The sequence below is a fragment of the Oreochromis niloticus genome, linkage group LG3, assembly GCF_001858045.2.
Source record: "Oreochromis niloticus isolate F11D_XX linkage group LG3, O_niloticus_UMD_NMBU, whole genome shotgun sequence".
Taxonomy (NCBI): domain Eukaryota; kingdom Metazoa; phylum Chordata; class Actinopteri; order Cichliformes; family Cichlidae; genus Oreochromis; species Oreochromis niloticus.
Genome location: NC_031967.2, coordinates 64327881 through 64340946, shown reverse-complemented (window position 1 = coordinate 64340946; position 13066 = coordinate 64327881). Strand labels below are relative to the sequence as shown.

Below are 13066 nucleotides of genomic sequence, written 5' to 3'. Positions count from 1 at the left end.
CTTCACTGATTTGAGAGGTTGTAATCACAGATTTGTAGTTACAAGTAATAAAAAAAAAAAGAGCAAAATTTGAATTACAGGAAATAGAAAAAAAATTATTTACTTGGGCGTGATATAGCCAATTAACCAATACCTACCTATTATATGTCAGCTGACCTATCTATGAAGTTTTGACTGGTTAATTTTACATTTTTTTCTGTTTCCTGTCTTGTATTTAAGCAATTTTTTAGAATGTTTTACTATGACCCTGATGAAGACCACAAGCCGAAACGCGTTGGTCAAGTATTAAAGTTGTTCACCTTCCCTCAAGTGTTGCTGGAGCTCCTGCTTTGTGAATTCTTTCATGCACCTTGGAAGCAGGTGAAGTTGTGCCAGAAATTTTTGCTGCGGTGGAATTTTATAAAGAAAGTCTGTAACAGGGAAAGAGCTGTGTTCAAGCTACTGGGCAGAGAGCAACTCCCACTCTCTTTCCCCTGGAAGCTCCTGGCACCGGTCATCTTGGGGGTTTCGTCCTTCTACTCCCCAACAGTTAGCAGATAACATAGTGAAACATTGTTAAGCAAAGCTAAGCAGTTTTCACAAGGTCATGCTGACACATACTCGTGTCACAGTCTGGCTGAGGCAGACTGTATGGAGTGAGGAGTGAACCCAAAATGCAGACACGAATGAACATGAAACAAAACTTAATATTAATTAAGATCATATTAATAATAATAATAACAGAATTGTAATATATAATTTAAAAAGTGAGCCATTTATTGAGGTCTGGCAAAAAACTACAAACAAAAAGGGTTTGGGCGAAACTGAAACCTAAACTGGTGAACTAAAGCACAATATGAAAGAGCCTAACATGGACACAGATAATCTTGGGCATAAATAACCTAAACATGGAACATGGAAACCTAGGAGCATGGCATGGAAAACAACAGACGACCTGACAAAGGCTGAATGAGAAAACACAGACTGAATACACAAAAGAGGCTAATGAGGGAAGTGGGAACACATGAACCAGCTGAAAATGAACATAACGACAAAGTAAGAGAGCGACAGAGAAGAAACTAAGAGAAAAGCAGAAAGTTTAGGATATTGATTCTTGATGCTTGTGTTGCATAACTTTCTGGTCATTCTTCCCAGACCTTATTATAGATCTTCATTACAGTCACCTTTGACAGGTTTATGGCCGAGTTGAGTTCATAAAGTTAGAAGTAACGCCTGTTATGTCAGCTTTACAGTAAGAGATAATTACTCTTGCTTGACATTTTTGACTTTAAGACAGTTTGCATGACCAAAAATAAAACTTAAATCTTGCTAATTAGAAATTTCTACAACTTGGGACACTTTGTGTTGTCAAAATGAGCCGTAGTTCATAAATAATTGCTGCTAACCTGATTCTACAAATCATTTAATCTATAAAGCTGTTGAAATGAAACATAAAACTGTTATAGATGTCTATTTGCACAAATTGTTAGATTGCAAAACAACTGCTGAACAGGTGTTGATGCATCAGTAGTTAAATGTATGACGCAAATATAAACTTAACCTTTATATATAGTTCAACACAAATGGGATATACAGGTCAAAATGCTTAAGATAGTAATTTATCTAAGCATCCCAAATCATTGTATAACAGAGCACAAGGCTGATTAAACAAAACAAAACAGTCAGAAATATAAAATGGATTTAAGTGTTTAACAGGTTCAGTTCTAACATGATCTCCACAGAACACAAACACAGTCCGTCTCATCCATCAGTCACAAACCAAAAACTGTTTTATTTATTTCACACATATGAATCAAAATAAGGAACAAAGCTGCCGTGTGCTGTAAACACATGAATTCTCTGTACTGCACTAAAGAGGAGGCAGCATTTAGCTGTAAATGGTTGTTTTCTGCACTGTTTTGTCTGTTTGTCTCTAACTGTAAACAGATGTGCTGAGAAGAAAAGTGAAGAGGAAGAGTGTTTGATTTGTGGAGGCGTGGTTTGAAATTATAATACCAAGTTTCAACTGTGACCTAAATTCCAAAGCACAGAGTCAGATTGTTGGAAGTGTTTGGAGGTCAGAGTATGAAATTCTTTCTGCAGAGTCACTTCCTACACTGTGATACTAAACTCTGTGTGGGTGGAGGCTCTGAAATAAAAGCTTTGGAAAAAGCAGTAAACCGCTACAGAGGACAGGAACAACCCACCCAAAAGGACTGGATCCAACATTATAACTAAAGCGCACAACAGAAGAAGTTAGTCACCATCAATGTTCCTTATTCTGTAATTATTGCACCCAAAAACATGTTATTGTAAAAATCTTAAACTGAGCTGAACCAAACAGCTCAGCCAACCAGTCACACATTAAACTGTGATGCACGGCCCATTTAGTATTGTATCCTGCTGCTGGCTGTGTTATATAACCACTGCTGCTGTTCTAGTCCTGCTGACCACTCGTAACTAGACTTTCATACAGCACTTTATCTACTAAACACACACAGACAGTTTAATCACCCTTTACCTCACATGGATGTCTGTGGACTGTGGAGGACGTCGATTACACTCAGGGCACCCACACAGGCATAAGGAGTACATGCTGGGATTTGAACCAGGAACCTCCTTGCTGTGAAAGGACAGTGCTAACCCGCTCTACTTCCTGTTACAGATCTTGTTCCTGGGTCAAGGCACCCTATGACCTCTGCATGAGCCCTGTTCCTTATGTGTACCATATATGATTATTCCTAATCCTGTTTGGAGATTCCTTCATGATCCTTCAAAGACCTGCAGTTTTCTGTCTCCGTGGTAACGTGGACAAATGTGGTGGGAACACACACAGTCCCCTTTGACCTCTGTCACCACTGTCCTAGAAAAACACACTGATTTGAATACACTGGTGCTAAAACTCAGCATCAGTGTACAAAAATGTAGCAGCAGTACAACAATATAAAATTCTTATAGTTTCATTTTTGTGTATTTTTGTATTTCAGGCTGAAGAATAAAGTTTATCTTGTTCTTATCTCAAATTGGACGTGAACATCATGTAAGGACTGAGAAAGAAACACTGAAGAGAAACCCACAAATGAGGTGTTGTTGTACAGCAGTTGCTTGACACACAACAAACAGTTCACCTTGGAATGAAAAAACAAACAAGTTGAATATTACAGCACCGACACATTTTATGTTATTTGTAATATTTTACTGGGAGAGCTCAGCTCAGTGTTGGCATCCAGGGGAGACCCTTCTCCTTGCAGCTGGCTCCATAGAAACAAGCTCCTCTGTATCACAGGTGAAACTCCCACACCAACACTGACACGCAAAATCTGTGGGAATCCACTCCCACTTTATGTCCATAAACATGATGATAATCAGAAAAATCTAATTGTGGATGTTTAATGTCCGTCTGCTGGAGGCTCAGGATAGTTCACTTCTGTCTGTCCTCTGACACAGTCCTGCTGTGGAGACTGAGGAGCCTCATTATTCTCAGTAGGAACCTTGTATGAATATCGAGACACTTTATGTTTTCTGTAGATCAAAAAAACAACACCGACAAGAAAAAGAAGAACAACAACGATCAGTCCAATAATTCCTCCTGATGGACCTGCAGGAGAGAAACAAAGTGTCAGCTGTGGATGGAGGTAAATGACGAGTAACTAACAGAATAGAATCCATTTCCTCTACTGCAGGAGAAAAAGTAAATAAAAAGATAAAACATGTGAATAAAGTGTGAAAGTTTCCACCCTGGTAGATTTTCTTGGATCATTGATTAAAATAAAACTGGTGGGCACCATTGTTACCCCTCAGCCTCCTACACTCAAAAAATAACTATTTGAATACAAAAGTCATAAAAAGGATTTCCACATGATTTAATTGTTTTGTTTTAACATTATGTAATTCTGTTATTCCAACTTATTGTACTTGGTTTGGACCAACTTAATTAATTAATGATGAATCAACTTAATTAACTGAGTTGATCCAACCCACACAAATTACATTAGTCCAACTAAAGTACTTAATGCTGACAGAAAGACATTTATTAACGTAGAAATCCTTTCCATGATTAGTTTAAGTTCATTTAAAGAATTATTTTTTGGCTGAAGCCTGTCCCAGGGCAAGAGGCAGGATACACCCTGGACAGGTCACCAGTCTATCACAGGGCTAACACAGAGCACACTTATTTAGAATCATCAGTTAAATGTGTTTGGACTGTGGGAGGAAGCCAAAGTATCCTGAGAGAACAGACACAAACACAGGGAGAACATCCAAACTCTACATAGAAAGGATTCAAACTCAGGACTAAGGAATAAACAATAATAATAATTCTTAGTGCTTCTTTTCTGATTATATTGTGTTATGTATTTTAGTAATGTAGGCTTGTAAAGCAAGGCCACTTTTGACTCACAAACTAAGTGCTCAGCCAGACTGAGACTAGACGTCTTGCTCTGAGGCAACAGTGCTGACCACCACACCACCGAGCTGTCACTCCAAATGATTACAAGACTTGATACAGAATTTTATTTATGTTTTTGTCCTCGACTGTCGAGGCTGGCTGTGTGGCAGCAGGAGTAGGACCCAAACCTAGGAGGCGTGAGGGACAGGAGGCACACAGGACAACACAGCAACATGGACGACACAACAACAAGCAGAGGAAGACAGAGGACTTACATAGACAGAGGATAACGAGAGGATGGGAAACAGGAGGGAACACAGCTGGAAGTAATCAGACACAATGAGACAGGAGGAAGCAAAACTGAACACACTGAACACAGGACGAGAGACTGTCAAAATAAAACAGGAAGCACAGACAGAGTATAGGTATACATGTGAACAAAGAGTACTGTCTGTGTGTGTGCAAGTATACGCGTGTGTGTGTGTGTGTGTGTGTGTGTGTGTGTGTGTGTGTGTGTGTGTGTGTGTGTGTGACCCCATAAATGACTTCCCTAAACCTGCTGGTCTGGAAGTCCAGCAGTTCATCTAAACAAAAGGCACTTAGACTAAAACAGACATAGATACGTTACCATAAAACAATAAGAGAAGGTATGCCCTCTCCCATGCTTCCAGGATGTGGGTGTGAATGCCAGAACACTCTGGAATGCACACAATGCCTTTGCAGACTATTAAGGATCAACCCTCTACCAACATGACATTGATTATACAACTCTAAGCATATATGACAATCCAACAATACAAATCTAACACATGTTTACAGACGAGTTAGAGAGCAAGAGAAAAAGAGACTGATTCATAAATGTCTTTGTTTCTGCTCTAACCTTACCCAAACAATGCTGCTCTAAATCATAAAACAAACAAACATCAACAACCAGGAAGCAGCTTCACCTCTGATAAATATTACCATTCTGTAGAATATTCTTATATTTCACTTTTACTTGTTCCCATGTTCTAGTGGGTCCTGTTGTGGCTCTAATGTGAAAGAGGATATAATGGAATATGATATAATAAATTATTTACGAGTTTAATTTGTCAGCAACTTTCTGCCAGCCCTCTCTCCTTGCTTTTGCAGCCTTTGCAGTGTTCCCTTGCGTTTTCATTAAACTCTGAAACTCCTGATATCCCTCAATCAAGAGTTCTTGCTCTGCTGCCGTGAAATACTGTGCGCGCTCCTTCGACATCTTCGCCGACCAATCACAGGGTTGCCGATCAATGTTTCTACTATCGATGCGTAGCACCTTTTAAGCCACCCAGTGATCTCAGATTACTTCATCCAGCTGTACTAATCGTCAACAACAGGTGTGTTCGGAGAACCGGATTAGCGAGCTCAAGGTTAGCACGATGATTTGATCTTGGATGTAGTAAGCGAGGTACGAAGAACGGGCCCCTGATCACACACACACTCAACTCTACTCACTCACCTGGAGGATCAACAACAGTCAGGTAGATGATGCTGATGACCTCCCATGAGCGTGTTTCTTCCATGAAGACACCACACTCGTATGTTCCAGTGTCATTAGTCGTCACATCCTTCAGAATCAAAGACACGTCTCCATCCTTCATCTCTCTGTCCTGCAGATCCACCCGGTTCTTAAAAGATGGATGCTGGTCATCTGGAACAGACTGATTATCATGGTACTGAAGCACATATTCTGACCCGAGATCAGCTCTGCTCCACTTTAAAACAGTGATCTTTTTTTGAGCTCGACATGTCAGAGTGACGTCCTGTCCAGACAAAGCTGTGATGTTTTTCTGACCTGAAAGAGGAAACAACACAGAGCAGAGAGGTTAAAATTCGGAGTAGACCTACTTAAAGGAATTAAGGAGTACATACTGTACCTGTACCTACAATAAATAAGGAGCTAATTATTATTTAATTATTACTTCTATTTATTAAATTCTTGCAATCTTCCATAATAAAAGTCTGTACTTCCAGTGAATAACAGAGAATCTGAGTTTAAAGCTGATCAGACTTTCTATTGAGTATGTTTCATGTTTCTACAGAGGAAAAGTTATTTTGCAATAATTATCTTTATCATTTCGTCGCCCAGCTCTAGATTACAGTGAGAGACATTGAGCCCACACAGACTCCATCTACCCTGATGATGCCTTCACACACACACACAAACTGAATCAATATGAAAATAATTCTTCTGAACTTCTGGTTTCTAACAGCTTCATCTGACCTGGAGAGACAAACAGCAAAGTGGAGCAGACTGACACAGTTACTGCAGACGTTTGTGTGTTATTATTACTGCTGATGTTACATTATTATAAATGTGTGAGTCTGTAAACTCAGTGACTAACAGAGAACCTGAGTCTAAACCTGATCAGATGAAGTGTGAGGTTGTGAGTAGGGCTGGGCGATATGGCCTAAAATTCATATCGCGATAAGGTATTTTCCACACTATAAGGCACACTTAAAATCCTTTAATTTTCTCAAAAATAGAGAGTGTGCCTTGAATTCTGGTTGTGCTTACTGGCCTCGAACCGATTTTGGCGTGCAGAAATCTGTTAAAAAATGTTTTAGTACAACTTTGGTAAGCCGCACTGCTTGATGGACTGTCAGAGCATTACGGCTGCCGTAGTGAGGAGCTTCGCGGAGTAATCTGGGTCCAAAACCCCGTCCAGTTCAGGTCCCAAAGTCAAACGAACACTAAGAGTTAAAAACGGTCTAAAGTCTTTCATCTTTAATTAAATCATCAGCGTTGCTGCTTTATCGGGTGTAACAATTAAGTTTAACATCCAGGCATCCATGAAAACAGAATTTATTAAATTTAACAGAGTTAGAAGTTAACAGGAAGTTAGCTCGCTAGTTTATACCTAAACATTTCATACCATGTTCTGACCAGGGGCGATTCTAGGATCAGAGCTTTGGGGGTGCTAAGCACCTAGACAGCTGCCCAGTCAGGCAAGATAAACGTTACACATCACGATAAGACTTCTTCCCCGTCTCTGTCAGTCCCTGCATCCTTAAATGTCTCCAGTTCCCTCTGACTGTCTCCTTGGTGCATTTAAACCCCTGTTCCTCCCTGTCCTCATCGTCTGTTGTCTTCGTCTCCGTTATCAGTCATCAAAATTTTACCATCTCTGTGCAAGTCTGCAAATTTCTTTATAAAATTATAAGATTCTTAAATTCATCAAGTCTCTCTGTGCCTGGGTCCTCGTCACAAAACATGACATCAGTGTTTTGTACATTTTAACACAAATTTAATCCCCATATTTGTGAAAGAAAAACAAAACGACTTTTGAAAAGTCTGTAACAAAACCATCAAATCTGATAAAGGTTATTTAAATGCTGCAAAAGAAGAATGGATTGGAATAAAAAAAATACATATCCTAACCTTAATTACTGGGGGAGAATAATGAATGATGCTCATAGTGAGCAAAAAGTAAACTTAGTGCAATTTATGGACAGAGATTCACTTTTAATGTGAATGTATAATATAATACAGATACATAAAAAATGATCCCAAAGCACAAAAAATTATTACAAAATATTAATAAAAAAAATTATAAAAATGGAGGCAACTTTGCCTGTGGTAGAATGTATACAATGTATGAATTTTTTTTTACTGCAGACACTAATTTTACTAATTCAATAAGACTAATTTTGTGTTCTAAGATTTATGAGTTTCATGCTTTCATCGTTGTACTTAGGAGAGCTTGACATTTTCTCACACTGTAAAAAGTTTGAGAAACACTGATAAGTGTATGTCTGCTTTTGGAAAACATTTAAAGCTGCAGTACAGAATCTTTGAAACAAGCTTACAACACTTTTAGAATATAAACAGAGCGCTCTGCTTCTCTTTACAGCTCCTCACTCCACCAGGGCACCGTTTGGCACTTTCTGATAGTGTGCAAATGTGATGTACGTACTGCAGCAGTCATACAGACAACTGGACAGTCCAAAAGTTGGCCTACCTATTACTGGCTGAGGTTTTAGCAGAGTTGTGGCTGAACCACATAAAAATATATCATTAATTTTCATCTCCCCAATCAATGATAATGTTATGTTGGAATGTTGTTAAAGAGGGTCAAAAATGTTTCAACCCAGTTTGTTTTGCAGCTTCTGTATAGCAGCTTTAATATAGGGAGGACACAACTTCCAGACTGTACGAGTAAAATCAGGTTTTTTCTCTTTGTCAGTTTAACAGTTTCTGTTTTGCCTGTCACTGTTCCCTGTCTGTTTTCTTACCTGGTTCTTCCTGACCTTGTACTTTCTCCTCATGTTCCCTCTTTCCTCTCTCCCTCTTTGCACTGACAATCATACACAAATAGATTGTATTCAATTAGATGAAAAGTTACATTAATATGAAAAAAAAATATTATTAACATCACTAACGAAAGGTTCTCTCTCAGTGTACTTTCAACCAAAAGGAAAATAACCAAACCACATGTGCATCTAATAAAAGATATAAATATTGAAACACTGATCCAACATTATTCTTGATTGACAGATCATTTGATTTTACACTTTTACCTGAATGTGGCTCCTTTTTAAAAAAACAAAAAAACAAAACACATCAACTTCCTAATATCCATTATGAACCTGGCTGTCTGTCTGTACACACACACACACACACACACACACACACACACACACACACACACACACACACACACACAGACAACAGGAGTTATAAGGTTAATGGGCATCCAGTCAGCTAGCTAGTTAGTATCCATTTCAACAGGACAGTGGTAACAAAAGTAGGCTACGAACAATTTTAAGTTTTAGATTTTAAAAAGGCTGTATACATTTCAGAACATGGTCTGACTCCTACCAACTATATAAAGAGTAACTGAAGGTTAAATGCAGCTAATATGTCCTGTTTTACGCCAGGCACTTATACCTCCGCTCCGCTGCGTCTCAGCTACCATCCCTCCAGCAGCGAGGATACTAGAGCCAGAGCAGGGGAGAGGTGAGCTGGAACAAACCATTTTGGGAGGGGGGAGGGGTTATCTATACTTTTGTTGTTAAAATGCTGAAGCACCCCCAAAATGAATAGAGGCACCCCCAAAAATGGGCAAAAATCGCCCCTGGCGATCGCTTTAAAGTCTCTTTGTGCTGGTTTTCATCTCTGCTTTGAGCTGTCGGCTTTGTGTTCATACATAAATACTAAGAGAAAGATTTTATGCATTAGCTCAGGGATTTGTGTTGGTGTGTTGGGCTGTAACTCATACGTTTATATCGTTAAATGGTAACTATGAGAAAATGTGTTTCAGGTGATTTTAGAGAGAAATCTGAAAGTAATGAGTAGTGTAACTAATTACTTTCTCCTGGGAGTAACTAAGTAACATACTGCATTAAAGTGTTCTGTGTAATAACTACTTTATTTGAGTAACAACACTGATCACAACAAAGAGGGGAAATACCTCCAACATGCACAAACATTTAACCACACAGCATGTAATTAATTCATATGAATGTAATATCTTTGATATGCTGCTTAGTGACTGAGGTGACTCTCACAGTGGAGCCACTGAGTTTCCCCACATGTTTACAGACGAGTTAGAGAGCAAGAGAAGAAGAGACTGATTCATAAATGTCTTTGTTTCTGCTCTAACCTTACCCAAACAATGCTGCTCTACAACTCTAGACTACCAGCCACAAAGACAACAGCTGGACAAACATCTGTCTACCTCTGACATCCACCAGCTCATCCATACAACAAACAAACATCAACAACCAGGAAGCAGCTTCACCTCTGATCACACACTCACTCAACTCTACTCACTCACCTGGTGGATCAACAACTCTTAGGTTGATGAAGCTGGTGACCTCCCATGAGCGTGTTTCAGTCATGAAGACATGACACTCGTATCTTCCAGTGTCATTAATCGTCACATCCTTCAGAATCAAAGACACGTCTCCATCCTTCATCTGTCTGTCCTTCAGATCCACTCGGTTCTTAAAAGATGGATGCTGGTTGGCTGGATCAAAGTGATGTTTCTGGTAGAAAAGGACATTTTTACCTCCCAGGTCAGCTCTACTCCACTCTAAAGTGTAGATGTTCTTGTTTGGAGCTCGAGATGTCAGAGTGACGTTCTGTCCAGACTCAGCTGGGAGAGTTTTTGGCTCTGAAAGAGGAAACAAGACAGAGCAGAGAGGTTAAAGTGTTATCAAAGACTGTCAATGGGTCATCGTCTTATTCCCAGTGCTGCTCCAAACTAGCCTTTTAACCAGTTTGTTAATATAAAGCAGGGGTCGGCAACCCTGGGCACACGTGCCAGCTGTGGCACGTGTGCCCAGGGTTGCCGACCCCTGGGTTAACTGATGGCACGCTTGGTGGGCCGATGATTTTTTTTTTTTTTTTTTTTTTTTTTGTAGCGGTATAAACAATGAAAGGTGGTGGATTGGCCAGATTCTGGCCGGTGTGTAAAAATAACTCAGTTGTTTGGTGGTGGCTATGGCGGAGCTTCCACTGATTCAGTAACATTAGCAAGTGGATGAGGCCAGCAGGTGGATGAGGGAAAGGGGAGGCAGGAGGAGAGACCCGAGGCAGCACCGGTCCGAGTGTCAGGTGAACTGAACTTCAGGTAAGAAGTTATGACCTGCAGTCTATCTGGGTCAGATATAAACCAAGTTTAGGTGGAGTTTATTTTCGTTGTGCTGACTTTTTACAGTCAGTTACAATAACTCGTATTGCGTGCTAGCTAGCATGACGGAGTTTTCATCAGCATTGTTGTAGCGAACTTTATTTTATTCATAAGGTTAGTAGAGTTGCTAACCGTCCCGTAAAAAGACGGAATCATCTCGTATTCAGAGAAAATATTACGCGTTTCGTATTGAGCTTAAAAGGAACACAGTTTGTCCCGGACTTCAGCTACAATGGAAAAAGACACAAAGCTGGAGTTTATCTGTCGTTACGCTGCACAGCTGCCTCTTCTTCTCTCATTCTCTCCCCCTCCTGTTGCTACTTCAATCATGAAACTGATCAATGATCAGCTGATCGGCTGATCATTGATCTCTCTTGTTTGAGGGGGGACGTTGTTAGCTTTCCACATTCCGACACTTCAAAAGCTTCAGGAGCTTTCCGCTTAGCACAGCATCAGCACCACGGAGATACACGGATACATCCGTAGACTCGAGACAGAATTCCCAATGCGTTTTTGGGACTTTCAGGTGTATGGACCAATGTTTTATTTTCTGATCAAGTTAATGCAACATCGAAGCAGCTGGAATCCACAGCTGTGCGTGTTCATGGAGCTGCATTTTCACCTGCTGGACATCACTACCTGACAAGTTTAACTGTCTTCAGAACATTGCAGAGGCCTTATTGACAGTACGTGGGTCTACATATCTGTGTGAGCAGATTTTCTCTCACATGAAGAGTGTCCTCGCTTAGCCGCTCGGAGACCTGTGTCTCTGAGTGGGAGACCAGAGATCACATTAACATGTGTATCCCTGTATTAACAAACATATCATATTGGCCCAGTTTTTTTTTCTTATCATTGTTGTGAGGAGAACATAAATAGCATTTGTATTTTCTGTTGTACAGTTCATTTGCCGTCATGGAGTTCTTGTTATTGATAAAAAGTGTCTTTTTTTTGTTTCGAAATAGCTGATAACTATTCGCTGATAGCTGCCAACATCTGCGAACAAATATAAATCTATAAAGTGGTTCTATATAGTGTGTAACTGTTAATATAGAGCGTTATTAAATTTATTGCTAATGCAATCATATGGCACACTGACCTCTGAGGAAATTTTAAATGGCACTCGCCATCAGAAAGGTTGCCTACCCCTGGTATAAAGGGATGAAAGTATAAATATGACCAATAATTTACTTTAAATATTTAATTCCTTTTAATTTTGAGATTTAATTTATGTTAAACTTTTAACATTCACCATTTATATGAAATCAAACAAATGAACAAAAACAAAACATTCACCTGCAACTATCAGGCTGCGACGACTCCTGAGCTTCATCCTTTCTTCTGATTTTTGAGCCACACGACACTCGTATGTTCCAGTATCAGCTGTCGTCACATTCTTCAGAATCAAAGACACGTCTCCAGCCTTCATCTGTCTGTCCTGCAGATCCACCCGGTTCTTAAAAGATGGATGCTGGTTGTCTGTTTCAAACTTCCCATCTCGGTACAAAAGCACATTTTTATCTCCCAGGTCAGCCCTGCTCCACTTTACAGCTGTGATGTTGTTGTTTGGAGCTTGAGATGTCAGAGTGACGTCCTGTCCAGGCTCAGCTGGGATGATTTTGTCTGAAAGAGGAAACAACAGAGAGCAGAGAGGTTAAAGGTCAAAGTACAATTATTATTAGGGACCCTCCAAAGGTTGATTCTGTTCATCTGTACGTAACGTTTTCAGTGGGAGAAATGTTTCGTCACCCATTGAAGTGACTTCTTCAGTCTCAGCTGACTGCAGGTTTTCCCAATCTTGTAAACAGTACATTTGCATAATGACTGATTATGATGAGGGAACTGACCTCCATTGTTCCTTCAGTGGGCTGGTTTCAGTCATTATTATATATATAGTCATTCAGTAACTAAGTTGTTGTTGCCAAATCGCTCTCTCAAAGGGGGTCACTGATTGTTGGGGTTTTCTTTCTATTATTGTTATGATATTAAATTCCTTGAGGAGACTGTTGTGTTCATACATAAATACTAAGAGAAAGATTTT

At 39.7% G+C, this 13066-nt stretch overlaps 1 protein-coding gene across 1 annotated transcript in view; it reads right to left on the bottom strand.

Annotated features, from left to right (window-relative positions):
- Positions 1-1747: 1747 nt before the first annotated feature.
- The window catches only part of LOC109201339 (carcinoembryonic antigen-related cell adhesion molecule 1-like), a 57533-nt gene continuing 46214 nt past the window's right edge, over positions 1748-13066 (bottom strand). Inside the window, exons 5-8 of the mRNA XM_019356954.2 lie at positions 12322-12648; positions 10168-10506; positions 5847-6182; positions 1748-3577 (exon numbers count right to left, since the gene is read on the bottom strand). Coding sequence (XP_019212499.1) covers positions 3369-3577; positions 5847-6182; positions 10168-10506; positions 12322-12648 — 1211 coding nt within the window. The 3' untranslated portion in view covers positions 1748-3368. The remainder of the gene's footprint in view (positions 3578-5846; positions 6183-10167; positions 10507-12321; positions 12649-13066) is intronic.